Source organism: Lissotriton vulgaris, chromosome 9 (assembly GCF_964263255.1).
Source record: "Lissotriton vulgaris chromosome 9, aLisVul1.2, whole genome shotgun sequence".
Taxonomy (NCBI): Eukaryota; Metazoa; Chordata; class Amphibia; order Caudata; family Salamandridae; genus Lissotriton; species Lissotriton vulgaris.
This window is the reverse complement of record NC_141697.1, coordinates 7,781,502-7,805,867: the sequence shown is the minus strand read 5'-3', so window position 1 is coordinate 7,805,867 and position 24,366 is coordinate 7,781,502. Positions and strand designations below refer to the sequence as shown.

Genomic DNA, 24,366 nt, shown 5'->3' with positions numbered 1-24,366 from the left:
CCCCGGGCTTGGTGAGTAGTAGTAGCCATTGGCATTTAATCACTCACTACTATGATGTTTTCTCCTGCTCTGTGTTGTTGTATTGCAAATATTTGTTTTTTACATGGAGCAAGCCAATAATGCCGCTGATGACGATTACATTGTAGTTAAATTATATTTCAAAATCTTCTGTGCATTTCAGGTGCACTGCTCTCCTTCTCAGTGGGGTTGCTACTATGCTTATTTGTTTTCTATTTCGTGGTCTCATTGGCCTGAGTAACTATTATGTATGAGTGTACTTAACAGAACTGCGTAATGCTAGACACTAGGGGGCAGATTACATTTACAAGCCCCTTGCGCCACGTTTACGTTGCCTTGCGTGACGCAACAGCGGCGTAAACGTGCCGCATCCCTGCAAGTCATTTACAGCATGACGCATCTAGGGAGATGCGTCACGTTATAAAGCCATGGGCCTGCACCACAATGGGTGCGTTCCTAGTACGCAGGGTGGGCGGTCCAGCGGCTGTGCGCCTCGCAAAATTGCCTGCGTGAAATCTACAAGATTTAACGCAGGCACTTCTGCGACGCTGCTACGTCAATTCAATTCCTTATGTCTGCTCGAAGCAGGCGAAAGGACTGACACAGCATGTAAAGTATTGGGTGGCCCTGAGCATTACTGGAGTTGCATTGCGTTGGCGACGTGACTCCAGCGATGCGCCGCTCTTACGTGACGAGATGCGTCACGCAAGTGCCTACCCTTGCGCCAGGGCGCGCCGCATTGTAAATGAGGCACATCTGCCGTGTCGCAAGGGTAGTTTTGCGTGACGCATTTGATCTGGCGCATCTCTGGAGATGCGCCAGAACGCGTAAGTAAGTATGCCCCTAAGGGGCAGAATTGCAATTACCGTCGCATCCCTGCAAAGTAGCAGGGATGCGCCATTAATTGTGCGGCCCGCTACCACCACCAAACATGGTGCGCCGTATTTGCAATGCGGCGCCCCATGGGCCCAAAACGTCACCGAAGCTTTACTGCTGGAGTTGCGTCGCAACGATGGCGCAGCTCCATCAATGCTCTGGGGTACCCTATCTCCCCAATGCTGGGTCAAGCCGTACGTCTGCTTCAAGCAGGTGCAGGGTTTGTGTGACGCATCATTGTCCTAAAGGTGACTGATTGATATTTTGTAGATTTCCCTCAGCCACTATTAGGATGTGTTCCAGCGCAGGAATGCCCTCCCTTGCGCCGGAACGCCCCCTGATGGCGCAGGGCTTTATAACGGGATGCATCTCCCAAATGCGTCACGTTGTTATAATATTATACGCCGCACCATGGCGCCCTTTTTTGTTTAGCTGCTGCGTCACAAAAGTCACGCAAGAACGGCGCAAAAGAGCCGCAAGGGCTTAAATCTGCCCCTTCCTTTGTAACCCTGACAATAAGAAAAATAGTGGCGGTGGATTGATAGTTTGACTATTTAAATGACTGGTAATGTAGCAGGCAACTGTTAGTGTTGTCACTGATCTGACTGAAATCACAATGGAGTTTGTCTGTCACTTTGCGTCTTGCCTGCGGACTGCTGCCTGCCAGTCCTAGGTGAACGTTTCAGTACTTTGTTTAGTGAGTTACGTGACTTTCGAAGTCACAGGTCCGCAAATAAATAAAAAGTAACCATAATCAATATAATTTCGCGGAAATATTTTGTTATTGTTCTTTTGAAATGTTTGATTTGGTTGACATTGACAAGCAACAATCATCCATGTTTTCTGTTCTTTCTTTCATGTTGTACGTCAGCTCCCCCCAGGGGCGAGAGGAGGACACAGGAGCAGCAGGCGGCGGATGCTGTTCAACAGGGCCAGGATCGGGCAGGCGAGGGCTCCTCTGCTGGCCCCAGTAAGTTTTCATTTTAGACTAGTACCTATTTTTCCTAGCGTTCCTCATTTGAATTTTTTCAAAATTGTCTTTGCTCTTCTTGTAGACTGTATCTAAATTCTTATCCTGCCTCTACTATGACTCCCTGTGGTATTACTAGATTATTCTTATTAGTCTGTCTGTGTAGCTAACTAAGATTGCACGGTTGGCGAAACTCCCATGATTCTAGTCAGCAATAGCTCTATCAACTTAGTGCAGTCCTCTGGGATTGTCCATAATGTCTTTTGAAGTGTTCTATCTGGACTCATGCTTGCAAAAATTGCAAAACCTTTCGCTCAGTCACTCTAGTCTGGAGGACCAAAAAACACAGATTGTATTTAAATTTAAAAGCTTTATTAAAAGTAAACACATTTATTAAAATGAAGTCATAATAAAACTAAACGTTTAACTGATAATGGAAAAGTGGTTAGTGCTGACGATTAATTGAAGACATTTCTTGTGGTCGAGCCGAGCTCTCACCTGGTTTCAACTTGATCTTGTTGTTAGAAGTCCATCTTCTGTCTGTGTGGAGAAAAATGGTGCGTGTTAAAAAATCAGCCTTCATCAGTTGTGCCAAAAAGTGCAGCAAGACAACCTTCCCTGGAAAAAGGGACATTTTTTTTAACTTTAACGTAGACAGTCACAAATTACATTGTTTTCACATGTCTTCATTCCTAGACCAAATACTAGTGACTAGTGAGTGCTTTATTCTAAGATTCTTAAATGTACTTTGTAGGTGGAACATCTGGTGGCGGGGCCAGTGTGGTGGTGGTGCTCGACACGGAGGCGGAGGGCAATTCATCAGGGGAGGAGGCGGCGGCGGCGGCTGTGAGAGTTGAGACGGTGGTGGCGGCCAGAGGTAAGCTCTTATATATTCCTTACTTATTGAGATTGAAGACTAGCTGGGAAGGCAAGAATATGAGATGCATGGCTGGGTGAATGATGAAGCAATGATGGGTGGAAGGACAACAGCCTGGGTGGGTGACACAGAAACTGTATGTGTCCATATACCTGGATCATGCTACTATCTGACTCTTAGATAGCATATGTGTATCTAGAGCAGGGGTACTCATAGTACGGCCCGCGGGCCGGTGGTGGCCCGGCAAGCCTTCCTTGGCGGTGCGCAGACCTTGCAGACAATCACTGCTCCCCCGGCCCCCACAGAGCAGAGGCTTTTTTGTATTTCACCTGTTAGCGCCCCTGCATCTCCACTCTGACAATCACTGCTCCCCCGGCCCCCACAGAGCAGAGTGGAGATGCAAGGCCACAAAGAGGTGAAATAGAACAAAGCCTCTGCTCTGTGGGGCCGGGCAAGCAGTGATTGTCAGGGTGGAGAAGCAGGGGCGCTAAAACAAACAAAGCCTCAATAATATGTTAATGGTCTTTTAAAGACCTGTTAAGTACTTTGGTGTTGTTGTCTGTGTGTGCGCGTTGAGGAAGCGGTCTCAACCCGGGCTGAAGGCTGACACAGATAGACACACACACAGTGAGATGACAGAGGGAGAGGGAGGGCAGGAGGGAGAGAGAGATGGAGGGAGGGCAGGAGGGACAGCAGGAGGGAGAGAGTTGTATGTAAATGCTGGGTCTGGTGGCTCAGTGGATGAGGGCATCTGCTGCAGGGACCTGTGTGCAACCTCATGGTCACAAGTTATCGTTTTGCTTTAGCCCCGCCCCCTCTGACTCCGCCCCCACCAGTGCGGCCCTCGGCCCCAAACTACACTGTAAATGTAGCCCCTGAGAGAAAGTTTGTGAGTACCCATGATCTAGAGAGAGTAGATGGTCAGTGGATGAACTAAGTGTAACTTTGAAGAGCATGTAACACTGCACCCGCACGTCCGTTCCAGTGTAGGAAAGGCAAGGAAAAGAACTTTTAATTTTGTCCAAATACTACCATAAATAGTAGCAGTAGTTTGTATTGCAAGCACTGCATAGATCCGGTTATTATGGTGGCCACTCCCTACCTCTCTTAATAAGTTTAGTAGTACTCAGTCATTCATGTGTGGATGTATCACTGCCTGTCACTCAATAAAAAGCAAAGCACCTAAAGTCATCCCATATATAAGCAAAAACATCCCATGTGAAGTGATAGATAATCAGATTATTTATCTTCTTCAATTTTCCATTTCTAGTACTCATTTCCACTGTAGGGTGAAAGTTAAATTAATTAAGCAGTAGCCCTTGAGTTGTAACAGAGTATTCTCAGTGCCACCCGTAATAGAAAAGTAAGAGATTCACCACCTGCATGTACTGGACGGGTACAGTAACGCAACGGCAACGCAAGTCTAGGTCACTCCTCATGGCGTGCGTCTCTTTTTCTCGGGTGCAAGTTTACCGCGCTGGCATTATGCCGGCTTGCAGAAAATAACGTACCAATTTTCCAAAACAAGAGACAAGAAGAAGAATAAGACTGGTGTACTTTCATAGTCGACTCCAATGGAAGTCCACAGTGCTCATAGAATTTGTTCCTTAAACTCCCACTAATGTTAGAGCAAGGATGAAGAAGTGTGAGGTTAGATAGATACTGGCCTCAATAGTTATGTAATGCGCTTGCAAGTTGCTAGTTGTACTGCAGCACACATTTCTGCTGAATGATTGAGTTAATCTTAAAGAGCATTGGTTACAGACTATGTCTTTCTTTCTTCATATAGGTTCTCCTTCCAAACGAACAAGGAGGAAGGAGCTGGCTAGAGCGGCCCGGCAACGGAGAATCGAGGCCACTGTTGCGGAATATCGGCGGCTGGTGGCCCTGGAGGACGAGGAAAGTGTGCGGTCGACAACAACGACAACGTCGTCTGCATCGGCCTCCGTGGCCCCACCGGCTGCCACCCAGCACAGTGGTCCACCGAGACTGAGCCGGGCTGCCAAAGGCAAACGCCACCGCCGAGCAGCAAGGCCAACAGCTGCTTCTCACAGGCCTTGCACCTGCAAGGCAGTGAAGGCACGCCTGCGCCGCACTACCCTGATGGTGTCCCGCCTTCAGCAGGAGCTCGCCTTGCTCCGCGAGGAGCATGATGCCCTGGCCCAAAAAGTTAACAGCATCCACCCATAGTGTCCCTTGCCCCTTTTTTAGAGACTTTTGGGGGGTGGGAATTGGGAGTTGGGTTTTTGGGGACTTTTGAAGGACAATCGTTGGGGTTAGGGAGGGTCTTGCGGGAGATTATTTTGTTAGGGATATAAATATACTTTTTCAAACTTTATCTGAGCATACCTGTTTTTTACTGCTTGCCTGGTGGGTGGGGGTTTAACGTTGACTGTTTTCCTGAAAGTTTAGTTCCATTTTCTTCCTTTAAGTGTAAATGCCCAAATGTTTTCAACACTAAGTGCCTCTCACAGACTAAGTGAAGTGAATCCAAGAGTCCTAGGACTTTAGTAGTACTACCTTCAGTCTCTCGTCTCTCGTACTAATACTCCATTATACCCCCAAACCACCAAACGCTTATCTTACCTGTAATTTGTGTTTGAAAGTAGGGCTAGGCCCAGGGCTGGCTCCACGGGAAACACCGAATAACGTTGGCAATCTTGGTCGGATAAAATTTCCTCATAGCGGTGGTACTAGTGGTGTGACACAGTGGCAGTTGCATGCCTATGAAAAAAAAGAAAATGAAATCTGGTTTGTCCTCCTGAGCAATTCAACGGTACAACTGAGAATATAGCAGGTGACAGAAGTACAGTAGAGCAGTGCCACATTGTAGCCTAACAAATGGTAAAGTATAACTACTAATTCGGTTGAAGTTCTTTCACATTAGCAATGGTTCTTTGTCAAGCAGAGTAAGAATATATCATCGACAACTGTGGAAAGAAAGAATGCGACAGTACAGGGCCTGTGTGGAATTATTGATAACTATATTCAACATAAGGTCTCTGTAGCCAGATACCCGAGAGCCTTGCTGGTCACTATAAATCCATTCACAACAACACTCAATGGGGTTGGTCTGGAAGGTGTCACGTTTACTCCCCGTGATCCAGTCGATGCAAATATGGTTCCACCTCCAAATGTCACCAACACCCAGAAGTGTAAACACAGGGTGTTCGAGGCATTAGGCGAGGGAGAAAAATAACAAACTAAAATAAAAAATGTGGGATGGGTAAAGGTAGGGTCAGCAGGGAAAGGATACCTGTAAGAGAAGACAAGACAGGCATCAGTGAAGTGATGTCCTAACATACAAGGGTACTCTCATATAGTCTCACTAAATAGTCTGCAAGTCTCCCGCCTACTCATGGGAAATGTAGTTTCATAGTACGGTAGGCGCTTAGGGGCTGCGTAACCTGACAGAAGGTATAGTAGATAGAAAAGGAGAAATTGCTTTTTTTCTAGGTGTCCCCTCACTCACCAGGGTTGCCCCTTGGTGACATGCTTCATCATTGGGGCCATCCCAGTCCTCTACGGCCTGGGGCGTGCTGCGACTTGCGAATTACGTAGGAGCACTTACAAATGACTATGTGTGGTGCAGATAGTGGAGTGGACTAAGTGATGTGTTAAGGGATCAATGTAGAAGCCGAGAGAGAGCAAAGAAATGCAGTCACAGTCAGAGAAAAAGGCAAGGGATACTGTATCTATGTGGTTGTAGTGGTCCTGTTGGAAGTGGTAAGTAAGTTGCCCGCAGAAAAAAAATCCTCCTATTAGCGGCACTCCTCCATTGCAGCCGACGCTTCGTCCACCGATGTTGGTCACCAGAAGACACCCTGTCCAGTGCCTGCCTGATGCTGAATTGTGGCTCGCTACTGTGAAGCCTGACTCCATCCTTTTTTCCCCATTGCAGAGACTGAAACCCGGCCTGTAATTATTCAACGAAAAACAGGAAGTGATATAATATTACAACACCACTGATAAATAAATATAAGGTATGTAGGCTGTGGAGTGCAAAAAGTCACAATTTGTTTTTCCTAGTAGACAGACAGTACAATGTTTTTGAAAGTGCATACTCTGAGTCACCTTTTGAAGGATAAATAAGTATGGGCAAATTAATGTAGCGGATCTTGCCCCTCAAGCTAGGTGTACTGTAAACTGTGTTTTAGAACAAAAATAGATCTTCCTAGCAGTGCTCCCACCCAAAAAACGAGGCCTAGCAGAAAACTGGAGACAAAACTTACTTTGAAAGTAAAGGTAGGCCGAAGTACCCTAATTACCCATTACCCCCCGTGGATTGCATTCAAACCACTTGCAAGCAACCAAGCAAAAGTAGCCATAGCCAGCATCGCTCCAAGACTCGAAATCCCCCCCACTCAAACACATGCAATAGAAATACTGCTAACCCTAACGAACCCTAAGTTAAGAATAGTGGCAAAGGCTTTCTTTAACTATGCCAAATCCCCCCTTTCCCACCATGGATTTTCTTCAAATGACTTGCAACCAAAATTACACATTCTCACGAGTGCTCTAAGACCCCAGAACTCAGTTTGAAAAATCTAGAACACCCCGATACACATGCAATCCTGCTGCTAGGGCTAACCCTAACGAACCCTAAGTTACAAAAAGTGCCAAAACTAAAGGCTTTTCCGCGCGGATTTTGTCCCAACCACTTCTACCCGGTATTAGACCTTCCCAGGAATGCCCCAAGACCCGGCAACCCACCCGCCAAGAAGCATAACACCCCCAAACAGGCCAAAAGCAAAATCTCATACTTGCAATATTTCTGGGCCTTCGGTCCAAACGCGCTGCGTAGCTAGGCCATAAGTCGGGGTTGGCACGACGGATTTCCTGAAAAGCAAATGCAATCAAGATTAGAGTGTCCCAGCAGTGCTCCCAGACCACGAAACTCACCCAGAAACACCAGGAAGCCCCCCAAACAGGCCCCCGAAAACGCTACATAGAGCAAAATGTCAGAAATAGCCCAAAAAAAAATCGGCCTGGATTTAGTCCCAACCACTTCTACCCGGTATTAGACCTTCCCAGGAATGCCCCAAGACCCGGCAACCCACCCGCCAAGAAGTATAACACCCCCAAACAGGCCAAAAGCAAACTCTCATACTTGCAATATTTCTGGGCCTTCGGTCCAAACGCGCTGCGTAGCTGGGCCATAAGTCGGGGTTGGCACGACGGATTTCCTGAAAAGCAAATGCAATCAAGATTAGAGTGTCCCAGCAATGCTCCCAGACCACGAAACTCACCCACAAACAGACGGAACCCCCCCTAAGAGCACCTCAAAGGCAAGCAAGTCATCAAAAACACAAAAAATTTTCCGCCTGGGATTTGGTCCAAAACACTTTTATCCGGTATTAGAGCTTCCCAGCAATGGCCCCAGAGCCGTCAACCCAGGAGAAAACGAGTAGAAGACCCCCAAACAGCCAAAGAGCAAAAGTACAAAAATGGGGACTTAGTCAATTTTTCACAAATTTCCCAAATCACTCCGCGCGCGCTCTGCAGCTAGGCCCTAAGTCCCCTCTGCCACCATGGATTTGCTTCAAACCTCTTGCAAAGTAAAGTAGATATAGCCAGCAGTGCTCCCAGACCACGAAACTCACCCAGAAACACCAGGAAGCCCCCCAAACAGGCCCCCGAAAACGCTACATAGAGCAAAATGTCAGAAATAGCCCAAAAAAAAATCGGCCTGGATTTAGTCCCAACCACTTCTACCCGGTATTAGACCTTCCCAGGAATGCCCCAAGACCCGGCAACCCACCCGCCAAGAAGCATAACACCCCCAAACAGGCCAAAAGCAAAATCTCATACTTGCAATATTTCTGGGCCTTCGGTCCAAACGCGCTGCGTAGCTAGGCCATAAGTCGGGGTTGGCACGACGGATTTCCTGAAAAGCAAATGCAATCAAGATTAGAGTGTCCCAGCAGTGCTCCCAGACCACGAAACTCACCCAGAAACACCAGGAAGCCCCCCAAACAGGCCCCCGAAAACGCTACATAGAGCAAAATGTCAGAAATAGCCCAAAAAAAAATCGGCCTGGATTTAGTCCCAACCACTTCTACCCGGTATTAGACCTTCCCAGGAATGCCCCAAGACCCGGCAACCCACCCGCCAAGAAGTATAACACCCCCAAACAGGCCAAAAGCAAACTCTCATACTTGCAATATTTCTGGGCCTTCGGTCCAAACGCGTTGCGTAGCTGGGCCATAAGTCGGGGTTGGCACGACGGATTTCCTGAAAAGCAAATGCAATCAAGATTAGAGTGTCCCAGCAATGCTCCCAGACCACGAAACTCACCCACAAACAGACGGAACCCCCCCTAAGAGCACCTCAAAGGCAAGCAAGTCATCAAAAACACAAAAAATTTTCCGCCTGGGATTTGGTCCAAAACACTTTTATCCGGTATTAGAGCTTCCCAGCAATGGCCCCAGAGCCGTCAACCCAGGAGAAAACGAGTAGAAGACCCCCAAACAGCCAAAGAGCAAAAGTACAAAAATGGGGACTTAGTCAATTTTTCACAAATTTCCCAAATCACTCCGCGCGCGCTCTGCAGCTAGGCCCTAAGTCCCCTCTGCCACCATGGATTTGCTTCAAACCTCTTGCAAAGTAAAGTAGATATAGCCAGCAGTGCTCCCAGACCACGAAACTCACCCAGAAACACCAGGAAGCCCCCCAAACAGGCCCCCGAAAACGCTACATAGAGCAAAATGTCAGAAATAGCCCAAAAAAAAATCGGCCTGGATTTAGTCCCAACCACTTCTACCCGGTATTAGACCTTCCCAGGAATGCCCCAAGACCCGGCAACCCACCCGCCAAGAAGTATAACACCCCCAAACAGGCCAAAAGCAAACTCTCATACTTGCAATATTTCTGGGCCTTCGGTCCAAACGCGCTGCGTAGCTAGGCCATAAGTCGGGGTTGGCACGACGGATTTCCTGAAAAGCAAATGCAATCAAGATTAGAGTGTCCCAGCAGTGCTCCCAGACCACGAAACTCACCCGCAAACACCAGGAAGCCCCCCAAACAGGCCCCCGAAAACGCTACATAGAGCAAAATGTCTGAAATAGCCCAAAAAAAATCGGCCTGGATTTTGCCCCAACCACTTCTACCCGGTATTAGACCTTCCCAGGAATGCCCCAAGACCCGGCAACCCACCCGCCAAGAAGCATAACACCCCCAAACAGGACAAAAGCAAAATCTCATACTTGCAATATTTCTGGGCCTTCGGTCCAAACGCGCTGCGTAGCTAGGCCATAAGTCGGGGTTGGCACGACGGATTTCCTGAAAAGCAAATGCAATCAAGATTAGAGTGTCCCAGCAATGCTCTCAGACCACGAAACTCACCCACAAACAGACGGAACCCCCCCTAAGAGCACCTCAAAGGCAAGCAAGTCATCAAAAACACAAAAAAATTTCCGCCTCGGATTTGGCACAAACCACTTTTAGTGCTTCCCAGCAATGGCCCCAGACCCGTCAACTCACCTGCAAAGAGGTAGAACAACACCCCCACAAGTGCTGAGTCTTTCTTCATTGGGCGTAAACCAGCCCTCTGCTTTGATGGAAATAGGAGTCTGGAGGAGGAGGATAGAGGAGCATGTTCTTCTGAACTTGTGAACCTGAGGAATGCAGACTGCGGCACCTTCAAATAAATTAGCAAACAAGTGAAGACAGTTCTGCTGATGGGCTTGTCTTTGTGATTATCTGATTAAAGTTTGAATTATATTAACTGTGCACAACAAAGAAAGACAGACACACAGGAATAAAAGTGAATAAGGATGAAAAAGAAAGTTATTGATTCGTTGTCTCATTTTCAGGGCTCGAAGTCGGAATCACGGTCCAGGAATAAGAATAAGGCTTCGTCATCATACTCTGCGAATTCAGCCCGGGTGAGGTCAGTGCCACCTGACAGAGTAGAAATTCCCTCATCTATGGTGCTGGCCACCTCCTCTTCATCCGGCACGCTCTCTCGTACTCTTATATCTGGTGGTATGAGGTGCTGATTCATCTTGATCATTGTTAACCTCTCCACATTTTTGGGCGAGAGGCGGCTCCGTTTGGGAGTTACAATCCCACCAGCCGCACTGAAAACCCGTTCAGAAGACACACTTGCGAGTGGGCAAGACAAGTAGTTTAAAGCCAGGTTGGTGAGCTGTGGCCACAATTCTTTTTTCCCATGCCAATACGCCAATGGGTCAGAATTAACATAGACCTCTGTGGAGTCATTCAGATAGTCCTTCACCATCGACTCAAGGTCCTCCTCCAAGGTTCCTCCACTTTGCGTAGCTCTTGCTGTGCCTCTGACCTTTTGAGAACCAAACCCACGCAGAGCTAGCCAATCCTCTTCAGCCTCCAATGTTTCTGCTGTCTTTCGTGCAGATGATGCGGTTGCCGGTGTCTTTAACGGCTGAGAGGTCACTTGTGCCACAGCCACAGGTGCAGAAGTGGATTGTTTTGACTGGGGATGGCCTGCTGATGTACTGCCATTTCCTTCAATTTCCAGCCGTTCTGTTTCAAACTTCTTGGCTGACAAGGCTAGCCAACGTTTGTACTTTGTAACATCTTCATCAGCAAAAGGAAAGAATGCTCTGCCTGCCAGCGCCTTTTTGTAGCGTGGATCCAGAATAGTAGCACAAATGTAATGCTGTTCTGAGTGGATCTTTTGAAGACGTTCATCACCTTGTAGGAGCTCTAATAATTTCTCAGCCAGAAGCAAAGAGTCTTTCTTTTTGTCATCTTTTCGAAACACAGAACACACCTCCTTCAGTTGGTCCTCCAGCATGTACAACAATGGGATAGCTTTTCCCAAATTAGAGTCCTCCTTGCTGACTGCACGTGTGAAGACCTCAAAAGGACGAAGCATGCGTGTTAGGCTTTCAACTATGTTCCATTGCGGCCCACCCATCCTCAGCTCCTCTATACCCTCTTTCAAGAAATATTGATCGAGTTGCGTATACTGCTCATACAGACGCTCAAGCATGTAGAAGGTTGAGTTCCAACGTGTTACCACCTCCTGGATGAGTGCTTTCACTGGCATTTGACTTTGATATAGCATGCTCCTCAGCTGCTTGCGGGCCTTAAAAGAATGCCTGAAATGCTTGCATATTTTTCGGCAGTTCTCCAATACACTGTACGCTGCACTGCGTTTATTACCCAAGAATTTTTGGACAACCAGGTTTATACAGTGCGCCAAACACGGCACTCTGAAATAGTAACCGTCCCTCATGGCCTTAACTATATTGGAGCCATTGTCTGTGGAAACATAACCAACCTTGCGTTTTAGTGGGGACAGACAGTTAAGGACCTTTGTGTTAAAGACATCCAAAATGTTTTCTGCTGTGTGACGTTTCTCCAAACCAAACATGGCTAGTGTTGCATGTTTCCGAGCACCTTTAAAAACAATGTTAGTGTCAACACCTGAGTTTAGCTTTGCTTTAGCCCCTGAAAAAGAGACCCAGTGTGCAGTGATGCACATGTAATCAGCGCCTGCGCCACTGGTCCACATGTCTGTTGTCAGATGTATAGTGTGAACAGCACTCTTCTGCAAAGCTGCCCCAATCACCTTCAGAACATCTTCATGTAGTGCTGGAACCGCAACTCGGGCAAAATAGAACCGGCTAGGAACCTTCCATTTAGGGCAGAGCGCTGTCACTAATTCTAGAAAACCAACCCCTTCTACAAAAGAAAAAGGGAGAAGGTCCAGAGCTAGCATTTTAGCCAGCTTAGTGTTATACAGACGGGTCATTGGGTGGTTGCGTTCATATTGCGCTTCTGTAAACAACATCTTTTTAATGTTGCCCTGGACCAATGATTTACGGGATGATGATGATCTCTTCGACCCAGTTACGCTCGCTGATGAACTTTTCCGCATTGATGTCTCACTCTCTCCCACACTCTTAGTGTGGCTCCCATGGGGTGTGCTGCTGACATGGGAACTGGGTGTAAGTGAAGTGTTTGAATCGTCTTCTACCTCGTCATCAGCAGATGACAAATCAACGTTTTCATTACGTGCAATTCCGGCTTTCTTGACCGCCTCTAGGTGCGGAAACCATTCGACAGGGTGCCTTCTCTCAAGATGACCTCTCTGGCCTCCGGTACCATAGTTAGAACCAAGCTTACCACGACTAAATCGAAGCTTACAAAGGCTACAAATGGCTACGTTTTCCTTTTTTGGGCAAACACTAAAGAAGTCCCAAACTGGAGACTTGAAATGTCTTCGGGGGCCGGAGGAGGCGGCGATACTGGTGGTGGTGGTCCTGCTGCTAATGACAGATGAAGTGGAGGATGTGGATTGCCGAACTTCAGTACGTTTTGCACTTTCACCACCACGAATTGAGGTCGAGGACGAGGTGGGTACCTTCTTGCGAAGAAATATGGAAGCGGTAGGTTTTGGTGTACTACTTAACTCCAAATCTAATGATTCCATTTCCATTGCCTCCTCGCCGACATCGTCATCACGCTCAGCAGCTTCTCGGGATAGGGTCAAAATGTCTCTTTGCTGCATGCCCGGTGGGGCTGCAGTGACCTTTGTGATGACTGGCTCGTCGTCATCGTGAGAGGCTTCATCACCAGCAGTATCTGTCACTTCTTGTTGAGCCTCATCACACTCCATAGGTTTGAGTTTTTGGACGACCTTCCTTTTACGCTTAGGTAACGGTGTCAGATCATGGTGTGCCTCTGCCTCACTGTCAGACCGCAGTTGTGGTTCCCAAGACAGATCACTTGCACCAGAACGAGGTGGGCTTGAAGAAGATGTAGACACCCCCCTTGATCTTTTCCTTGCTAGGGATGTGGAAGACAATGAATGATCATCAGGAGGAGTGGCTTCCAATGATACCTCAGCTTCATTGTCGATTTCCAAATGTGCCCCTACTTCGGGAGGAACAACTATTGTGGGCACTTGTGAACGTCCATGCACCTTTGCTTGCGCATCTCCTTTTGCTGCCTCTCCTTCCACATGTACTTGGGCGTGTACTTGCACATGGTGTTGTTGTTGCGGCTGTGGTTGTTCAACACTTGTCAGATGAGTTACAACAACCTGTGTTGATTCAGGGACATTGCTGCTACTTTCTTGCGATGAGCCAACATCACTGGTCGATGGTGATTGGAGAAGTACACTGACTGCCTCTGAAGCACTCAAGGGCTTTGACTTAAGTTGGCGTGGTGGTGGAGGCACTGAACCCAATGGAGCAGGGGTGCTGCTCTCAGGTTGGTCCCCAGCAGATCCTGCTGCTGCAGGCGTACTTTTTTTTTGCTCCCAAAAAAAGTGGCGGGTGGCACACCAGCCTCCTTGGTAACTTGCTTCTTCTGCTCCTTACTAGCAACTTTCTTGCTAGAGGAGCTACGGAGAACTTTCTTTGGGGCCATCTTCTTCAGAGCAGGTCAGACAGCAGGCCGCAGTTGCACGAATTGTAGAGTTGTCTGAGGCCAGACGTGACGTCGCGTGACGTTATGCTGCACACACACACCGCTGCAGGACTTCTTCCTGGCACTGGTGGTTCTCTTGAGTCTTGTGCACCTAAAAAAAATGGAAGACAGAGGAACATCAGTTCAGTTATAGAGCACAAAAAAATCGAAAAACACTGCAAAATCAGCACAATCCCAATCCATCCATGCCCTCCATAATGTTTAAATTCAAGACAACCCACAGAAAGACTAGGCCCATGCAAGACTCACTACCCCTGGCATAAATAAAGGTTGAAAAGTAGGCAAAATGGTTGGAGGCCTAACAACAAAGCCTGCATTCAAAATGGCCACTTGCCTGCCAGCACATGGCCAGTGCCTGTAGCTGCACTCAAAATGGCCACCAGCCACATGGCATGTCCCTCCCCATGAACACCCCCAAAAATCGAAAAACACTGCAAAATCAGCACAATCCCATTCCATCCATGGCCTCCATGATGTTTAAATTCAAGACAGCCCACAGAAAGACTAGGCCCATGCTAGACTCAAATACCCCTGGTGAAAAGGCCACAAGTACAGGCCCAAAAATCGAAAAACACTGCAAAATCAGCACAATCCCATTCCATCCATGGCCTCTCCATGATGTTTAAATTCAAGACAGCCCACAGAAAGACTAGGCCCATGCTAGACTCAAATACCCCTGGTGAAAAGGCCACAAGTACAGGCCCAAAAATCGAAAAACACTGCAAAATCAGCACAATCCCATTCCATCCATGGCCTCCATGATGTTTAAATTCAAGACAGCCCACAGAAAGACTAGGCCCATGCTAGACTCAAATACCCCTGGTGAAAAGGCCACAAGTACAGGCCCAAAAATCGAAAAACACTGCAAAATCAGCACAATCCCATTCCATCCATGGCCTCTCCATGATGTTTAAATTCAAGACAGCCCACAGAAAGACTAGGCCCATGCTAGACTCAAATACCCCTGGTGAAAAGGCCACAAGTACAGGCCCAAAAATCGAAAAACACTGCAAAATCAGCACAATCCCATTCCATCCGTGGCCTCTCCATGATGTTTAAATTCAAGACAGCCCACAGAAAGACTAGGCCCATGCTAGACTCAAATACCCCTGGTGAAAAGGCCACAAGTACAGGCCCAAAAATCGAAAAACACTGCAAAATCATCACAATCCCATTCAATCCATGGCCTCCATGATGTTTAAATTCAAGACAACCCACAGAAATACTAGGCCCATGCAAGACTCACTACCCCTGGCATAAATAAAGGTTGAAAAGTAGGCAAAATGGTTGGAGGCCTAACAACAAAGCCTGCATTCAAAATGGCCACTTGCCTGCCAGCACATGGCCAGTGCCTGTAGCTGCACTCAAAATGGCCACCAGCCACATGGCATGTCCCTCCCCATGAACACCCCCAAAAATCGAAAAACACTGCAAAATCAGCACAATCCCATTCCATCCATGGCCTCCATGATGTTTAAATTCAAGACAGCCCACAGAAAGACTAGGCCCATGCTAGACTCAAATACCCCTGGTGAAAAGGCCACAAGTACAGGCCCAAAAATCGAAAAACACTGCAAAATCAGCACAATCCCATTCCATCCATGGCCTCTCCATGATGTTTAAATTCAAGACAGCCCACAGAAAGACTAGGCCCATGCTAGACTCAAATACCCCTGGTGAAAAGGCCACAAGTACAGGCCCAAAAATCGAAAAACACTGCAAAATCAGCACAATCCCATTCCATCCATGGCCTCCATGATGTTTAAATTCAAGACAGCCCACAGAAAGACTAGGCCCATGCTAGACTCAAATACCCCTGGTGAAAAGGCCACAAGTACAGGCCCAAAAATCGAAAAACACTGCAAAATCAGCACAATCCCATTCCATCCATGGCCTCTCCATGATGTTTAAATTCAAGACAGCCCACAGAAAGACTAGGCCCATGCTAGACTCAAATACCCCTGGTGAAAAGGCCACAAGTACAGGCCCAAAAATCGAAAAACACTGCAAAATCAGCACAATCCCATTCCATCCGTGGCCTCTCCATGATGTTTAAATTCAAGACAGCCCACAGAAAGACTAGGCCCATGCTAGACTCAAATACCCCTGGTGAAAAGGCCACAAGTACAGGCCCAAAAATCGAAAAACACTGCAAAATCATCACAATCCCATTCAATCCATGGCCTCCATGATGTTTAAATTCAAGACAACCCACAGAAATACTAGGCCCATGCAAGACTCACTACCCCTGGCATAAATAAAGGTTGAAAAGTAGGCAAAATGGTTGGAGGCCTAACAACAAAGCCTGCATTCAAAATGGCCACTTGCCTGCCAGCACATGGCCAGTGCCTGTAGCTGCACTCAAAATGGCCACCAGCCACATGGCATGTCCCTCCCCATGAACACCCCCAAAAATCGAAAAACACTGCAAAATCAGCACAATCCCATTCCATCCATGGCCTCCATGATGTTTAAATTCAAGACAGCCCACAGAAAGACTAGGCCCATGCTAGACTCAAATACCCCTGGTGAAAAGGCCACAAGTACAGGCCCAAAAATCGAAAAACACTGCAAAATCAGCACAATCCCATTCCATCCATGGCCTCTCCATGATGTTTAAATTCAAGACAGCCCACAGAAAGACTAGGCCCATGCTAGACTCAAATACCCCTGGTGAAAAGGCCACAAGTACAGGCCCAAAAATCGAAAAACACTGCAAAATCAGCACAATCCCATTCCATCCATGGCCTCCATGATGTTTAAATTCAAGACAGCCCACAGAAAGACTAGGCCCATGCTAGACTCAAATACCCCTGGTGAAAAGGCCACAAGTACAGGCCCAAAAATCGAAAAACACTGCAAAATCAGCACAATCCCATTCCATCCATGGCCTCTCCATGATGTTTAAATTCAAGACAGCCCACAGAAAGACTAGGCCCATGCTAGACTCAAATACCCCTGGTGAAAAGGCCACAAGTACAGGCCCAAAAATCGAAAAACACTGCAAAATCAGCACAATCCCATTCCATCCGTGGCCTCTCCATGATGTTTAAATTCAAGACAGCCCACAGAAAGACTAGGCCCATGCTAGACTCAAATACCCCTGGTGAAAAGGCCACAAGTACAGGCCCAAAAATCGAAAAACACTGCAAAATCATCACAATCCCATTCAATCCATGGCCTCCATGATGTTTAAATTCAAGACAACCCACAGAAATACTAGGCCCATGCAAGACTCACTACCCCTGGCATAAATAAAGGTTGAAAAGTAGGCAAAATGGTTGGAGGCCTAACAACAAAGCCTGCATTCAAAATGGCCACTTGCCTGCCAGCACATGGCCAGTGCCTGTAGCTGCACTCAAAATGGCCACCAGCCACATGGCATGTCCCTCCCCATGAACACCCCCAAAAATCGAAAAACACTGCAAAATCAGCACAATCCCATTCCATCCATGGCCTCCATGATGTTTAAATTCAAGACAGCCCACAGAAAGACTAGGCCCATGCACCACTCACTACCCCTGGTCAAGGCCCCAACAACAGGTCAAAAATCGAAAAACACAAAATTTTACAAAAAAAAAAAATCGAAAAACACAGAAAAATCAGCACAATCCCAATTCATCTATGGCCTCCATGATGTTTAAGTTCAAGACAACCCACAGAAAGAATCAGTCCACCCACCACTGAGTACCCCTGGGAAAAGGCCCCAAAACAGCCCAAAAATCGAAAATCCCAAAATTTTAGTTGCAGCAACTGTAATGCCCCAAACAAACTTACTTGTAAAATTTCTAATCCAACAGTGATCCAAAGAAAGTCAAAAAGGCCTCAAATCCAAAGATCCAGCAGCATCCACAAAAGGTAATCCTTCCAGGTCCACATCCGAATGAAAAGTGACCAGGAGATGGACAAAGCACTGGGAGGAGCCTGCTGAACAGGAACAGGAAGTTGAAGACTATGGGGCACTTCCTTCCTCCCACCCCCCTGCCCCCCTCCCCAAAATGGACTCCTCGCTAAAAAAGTGCAGGCAAATGTCAAACTAAGGAGTTATTCACATAAAAATCATCATTTCTAGAAGGTTTATGCTGCTTGCTGGTGGATTTCTTGTGCAGAATTGCAAATTTATATTTTCGCGCGCCGCATCTCAAATCTCGCAATTGCGAAGTACCGCGAGACGTGATCTCGTCGTACTCGCGTTGACAAACTATCGCTGGCAAGCCGCGATGACGTAATCGCGCTCGCCACTTCCCGCGGGATCACACAGCAAGATCCAAAATGGCGCAGCACTCGCAAACTATCGAAAAAAACAACTCGGCAAACGATGATAAACGCCGCGCGCCGCAAAAATTGTATCACCAACGCCGCGCGCCGCCAAAAAAATCCGCTGCGTGCGAATTTGCGGATTTTGCGGGAAATCCGCAAATCTCGCGGATTGCGGATTTCCCGAAAATCCGCAAAATCCGCGAGCGGAACGGATTTTCCGCCCACGCTTACTTCTTATACACAGGAATCTTTTGTCTCAGGCTGCAGGGTTAAGAGAAAACCAGATGCAGCTGGTTTTGGAGCACTCTGTTGTGCTCAGCCCCTCTCCCCATTCAGAGGACAGGCTAGGGTCATCAGTCGCACCACAGGGGGCAGAGCCAGCATTGTGGAGGGAAAGCCCAGCCCTATTCAGGTCCCAGGTGCACTCCTCCCACCCATCTGGCTGTCAATCTCTCTATTCACCACCGGGGCAGACCATCCTGACTCCTGGAGCCAGGCACACCAGCCAGCTCCAGCCAATCACAAGCCAGACAGTCATTTCATCTTTATTACACACACATGCCAACTTCCCGAAATGGCACTTCCATACCAGACACATTACCGCCACACACATCATCGCGCAGCATTTCCCAAAGTCGACCCTGCACTCCCCACACATCAGGAACTAACATGGACACATACATTCCCTATGCATTCCCATGGGAGGGCAGGCCAGTCTCACCACACGCACTCAGAGTGCGCACGCACTTTACACTGGGACACAGTGAAAGTGCGCTGAAGCCAAAAACAACCAACAGCAAGTCACATACCGAGGCAAAAAGTTTAGGGGTGAACCTGCCCGAAGGGCCAAGTCCAATACAACCACCTTCCAGCCGAATCGCAGGGTAGACCAATCACCACCGTGATGGGCTTCCCTGCTTTGGGCGATAGAACACGGACTCAGGCCCTCACTGCAGGGACACCCTCCGGTTCTAAGCCACGTTGCTCCAAAACAAGCATACATGAAAAAAAGAATTCAGGTCCAACCAGGCTACCCCACCGGTACTCCTTAGTTGTCCATGGCTAGGACCAGGCCCTAGGCCACCCAGATACACAGGTCCTTGCCAATCCACAGAGTGGGGGTGGTAACCCCTGGCATACAATAGCCTTTCTCCACTCCCTTCCTCAGTGTAGTTCCCAACTACCACTGATCCTTCAACCTAGGGACCGCACCGTCAGGCTGACCAGAGGTCACGGGCAAGAATACCCCACCCTACCTCTACTTCTGGGGTTGGGCACTCTCCCAGGAAAATCCCCCTCCAGAACACAACTCTCCCACTAGTTTAGGACCTCTCTCCCTCAACTGGTCTACCACCTGGGATCCAAATTCACCGGATGTACAGGGGTCAGACTCCCTCTGAACCCCTTCCAGGGTTCCGCACCCTCCCAACTGGAGTGGTACCCCTAGAAGACAAACCGGCCAGGACACTGGCTACAATCGCCCTGCCGTACAGGACAGGCAAACACCTGAACCTGGCTCCCCAACCTACGGAAGCTACCCTTTGGTCAGATGCCTCGCGCACCAAGACTTCACAAGTTGAAAATAAAGTCTAAGGCTTTCTCTTCTCCTTCAGCAGCAAGGCAACCACTGCAGGCCAATACCCCAGGTCAGGGACAATATTCCTCCTGCAGCTTACCTGGTTGATTTGATTTATCCATTTATAGAGCGCGCAAATGCCCGGGGGCGTCTTGGCGCCTGTCAGCAGGGTTCCTTCTCTTCAGGCAGAAGTTTCTTCTTGTAACTTCAGGACACTACTTACAGTTGCCCTTACGTCCAGATCCGGAACCGCCGGCTACTGACTGACGTACCTTTTGGTCAGATGCCTGGCGGACCAGGACTATCTTCTGGGTGACACATAACTGATGTGTCGTGTAGCAAGTCTGCCTGTCACTCAGGACAGAAATGGCATCACCATGGTCACTCCCCGGCGACACAGCTCTTCTGGCTGGCCCCTGACCCACTGGTTCTTCCACTGGGGAGCCTATCCCCCTCGCACTCCTCCATCTGGACTTCTGCACCATCCCAACTGGAGCAGTACTGCCAGGCACCAGAACTACTGGAACCCTGCTTACAGGCGCCCCACGTTCTCTACACCCTGGGAGATCCTCCTCAAATGGCCTATTAGTACAGCCTATGCCCCCGACCTGATGTTCCCTTAGAAAACAATCCAGGCCCTGAGACTGGGTTTCGGGCACCTGGAGACACGCAGTCCCACCCACTCCTTCTCCTCAGAGACAGGACGTGGGCCCCTACACCGGGACCTAGCTGGGCTACTCTGTACCTCTTCCACCATGCTGGGCTGGTAGACACCTCTGCCACTCCTTTTGGAATCACTCCCAATTATTCAGCAAGCTCCCTATCTCAGAGAACTCACATCAATTATTCAGCACAACACACCATTCATCCGCACACACCACCCCTCGGACTGGTAATGCAGTTTCTACCGCCCCTGATTTCTCAACCTGACCACCATGTGACACAGGTACCATTACTCCGGGAATGGGGAATGGGACGTTCACATTCATCCAGCGCATCACACATTCATACCCAAACCCCTCTCAAGACTGGTAAGACAGTTTCTACCGCCCCTGATTTCTCAACCTGACCACCACGTGACACAGGTACCATTACTCAGGGAACGGGACGGGGAACACATGCAGTGGACACACTTTCTTTGCCACCACTGGATCCCACCCTTACTGGTGAACCCAGAAAACTCACACTGCACTTAGGGGATGATCTACCCTCCCGAGCTAGGGACACCTAACTCACAGTGCACAAGAAACACATTTCCAAAGAAATTACACTTAGAAGAAACTTAGAAACAATAATCCCTTTCCATGTGACTATCTAAAATGCAGAGTTTTGTAGTGGAACCAGTTATAGATGTGGTACTGAGCAATTCCCACCGCTGACAACCAATGTTAGAAATGGGGATTTCTGGTTGGCTAGGGCTTGCGCCAAAGCCAGTCAGAAACCACCACTCTAGTCAGGGCAAGGAAGTCACCCGCCAAAGATAACCCCTGCTCACCCCCTTGGTAGCTTGGCACGAGCAGTCAGGCTTATCTTGGAACTTTGTGTAAAGCGTTTGCACGCGCACCGAGCAACAACACCCAAGGCCCACCACAAAGGAAACTCCACACAAGGTTATATATAAAAATAGCCTTTGTATTATACCAAACACATTAGATAATAAACACACATTTTACACGGTGCCACTGGCACGGGCAGAATTTACAGGGGATTATATACATAGGACAGGGCCACATGGGCAACATGGACGACTGTCAGGAATAAGCACTTGGTAGAACTAGCACTTTGTAGGAATAGCACTTAGAACATAATTGTAGCACCAAATAGCAAATGTAGCACACAACCAGTAACCACTGGTAAAAAGTAAGTACACCCTACGCAATCCTAACCACCTTAGGCATATATCACGCAGGAACCCATGAACTCACTAGCACAACCATACTGGGTAACACAACCTCCTAAGCATAAAAATATATTTAGAGGTATAGCGAAAAAGGCATTGCATATTATCTAGAAATCACATTAGGCAGGTAATCACATTTGCGCCAAAAAGTACACAGAACTGACCCCAGGCCAACCTGGCCTCTTAGGGGCTCACAGGCCCAACGTTTAGAATGTCTGGGCTGGCTGCACAGGCAGCCAAAGAGGATTCGCAAGAGACTAAACGAAGCAGCTGCCCACTAAGTGCTGGGCAGCTGGGGAACTGAGCCTGGGCACCGGATGTATGTCGTTACAACGCATACTTTTACAATGCATACCTTTACAACGCATTTTTTACACCGCAACATCCATTACAACGCATTCCATTACAACACATACCATTACAACAAATTCTTTGAAACTACCTTTACAACGCATTCCACTACAACGCATACTACATTTACAACGCATACCATTACAACGCATACCATTACATTGCATGTATGGTAAGTATTGGATAGTGTAGGGGTAAAACTTACTATTCTAACTCCAGGGGGGTGCAACAGTAGGGTAAGTGTTGGATAGTGTAGGGGTAAAAATTACTATTCTAACTCCAGGGGGTGCAACAGTAGGGTAAGTATTGGATAGTGTAGGGGTAAAAATTACTATTCGAACTCCAGGGGGTGCATCAGTAGGGTAAGTGTTGGGTGGTATAGGTATGCGTTGTAATGGTATGCGTTGTAATGACTGCGTTGCATTGACATGCGTTGTAGTGGTATGCATTGTAGGGACATTCGTTGTAATGGTTGGGTTGTAATGGCATGCGTTGTAATGGATGTTGCATTGTAAAAGTTTCGTTGTAAAGGTAGTGCGTTGTAAAAGTTGCGTTGTAAGTGTTGTTTCCCCTGGGCACCAGTGTGCTCCCTAGCTCTTCTCTGGGGCTCTCAACAAACAATAGTGCTCAAAACAACGTGGGAGCCATGTGGGCTCTAAGTAAACAAATGCCCCCAGGTTGGAGCCACAGGGCTCTGCATTGCCAGGAAAATGCTGCCACCACTGTGGAAGCGGCACGCTGCCAGCTGGGTCCGCTCTTCCACTAGAAATGCCCCCGGGATTGTTGGAGCCTCGGGGCTCTGGATTCAGTAATGCCCCCTTAAATGTGGCCCAACAATGAAGATAGCACAGGCAGGAGGGGGGTGGGCATCGGCAATGTGCCCTGACGCCCCCTCTGACAACAATGGCCACCGGAGCCCTCGTGGGCTTTTAACAGAGCACCGGCACCTGGCTCCACTCACCGGTCTCTTGCGGGGGACCCGTCTTTGTCCCGGTGCTGCTCCTGGGCGGGGGCTGCTTGGGGAGAGCCCTCCTCAATGCTGGACAGTCGCGGGGCTCTCCCTCCTGCAGGGGAGCTCCCTCGGTTCACCGGGAACGGCTCCTCCAGTCTCCTTCTTCCCGAGGGCAGGCCTTCGTCTCCTTCCGGGGCCATCTCCTGGGCCGCGCTGCAATTGGGTGGGCCGCGCAGCTTCCGGGTCGCCCGCCTGCAACCAGGCAACAGTGCCTGCCTTCCGGGTCTCGCCGATAGCGGCCCGGGGGGTGGGGGAGGGTGGGACTTTGAAGAGCGGCTCGGGCCACTGCGGTTGCCCTGTGTGTGTGGCAAGTAGCGGGGTGGGCACCCGCTAGGGTACGAAAGCGGGGGCACAAGGTCCCTGGCGGGGTGGGCACCTGTTAGAGGTTAAGAAAAAGTATAAATACGCGGGGTAGGCACCCGCTAGGCTCACCATGCAGGGTGGGCACCTGCCAACGATTTAAAAGGTGCCGCAAATAAGCGGGGTGGGCTCCCGTGCCAAAAATCACGCAAGTCCAACAGTTCTTAACCCTTTTGATGCTCATGACGAGCTCAGCTCATCATGAGACACAGTGGAGCTGTGCTGATGACGAGCTGAGCTCGTCATGAACAATGGGATTTCCAACAAGTCAGCACCGGAGGAATATATCTCTAGCCGCGATGGTGTTAAATGAACAGCTTCAAAAGGATGGTTAAAGGGACACCCCCAGGTTTTGTATGTATGGGGGCTCTATAGTTTCTAAAGCACATAGAAGCTGGGGACCAAAGCTGCTAGATTTCTCCTCCTTGTTGCTATATTTCCATTCTTGTTTTTCATTCTTTCAAATCTCTCACTCCTCTCCTGGTCAATCCCTCCTCACTGTCTATTTTTTCTCCTTCTCTCTTTATTTTATCTTTTCCCCCTTCCTGGGCCCTCCGTCTCCCTGTACTCATGCGCCTATCTCTTTCTCGCTCTTAGGGTCATAACTATAAGAGCTTTGCGTCATGCTTGCGCCGTACAACGTGGGACAGGCATGATGCACACCTCAGAGTCATATCTATGAGGCGACGCCAAGCCATTCTCCGTGGCTTTGAATGGCTTCAGTAATATGGAGTTATGCAAA

The 24,366-nt window shown here is 48.4% G+C and overlaps 2 protein-coding genes across 2 annotated transcripts in view; both read left to right on the top strand.

Moving 5' to 3' along the window:
• The window catches only part of LOC147689523 (glutamate carboxypeptidase 2-like), a 583,351-nt gene that overhangs the window by 128,988 nt on the left and 429,997 nt on the right, over positions 1–24,366 (top strand). The gene's annotated exons all lie outside the window — the stretch shown is intronic.
• On the top strand, positions 2,606–5,078 carry LOC147689524 (uncharacterized). Its single transcript, XM_086936913.1, has 2 exons — positions 2,606–2,741; positions 4,531–5,078. Exons 1-2 carry the CDS (start codon positions 2,606–2,608, stop codon positions 4,929–4,931), a joined length of 537 nt encoding a protein of 178 aa, XP_086793039.1. The 3' UTR covers positions 4,932–5,078.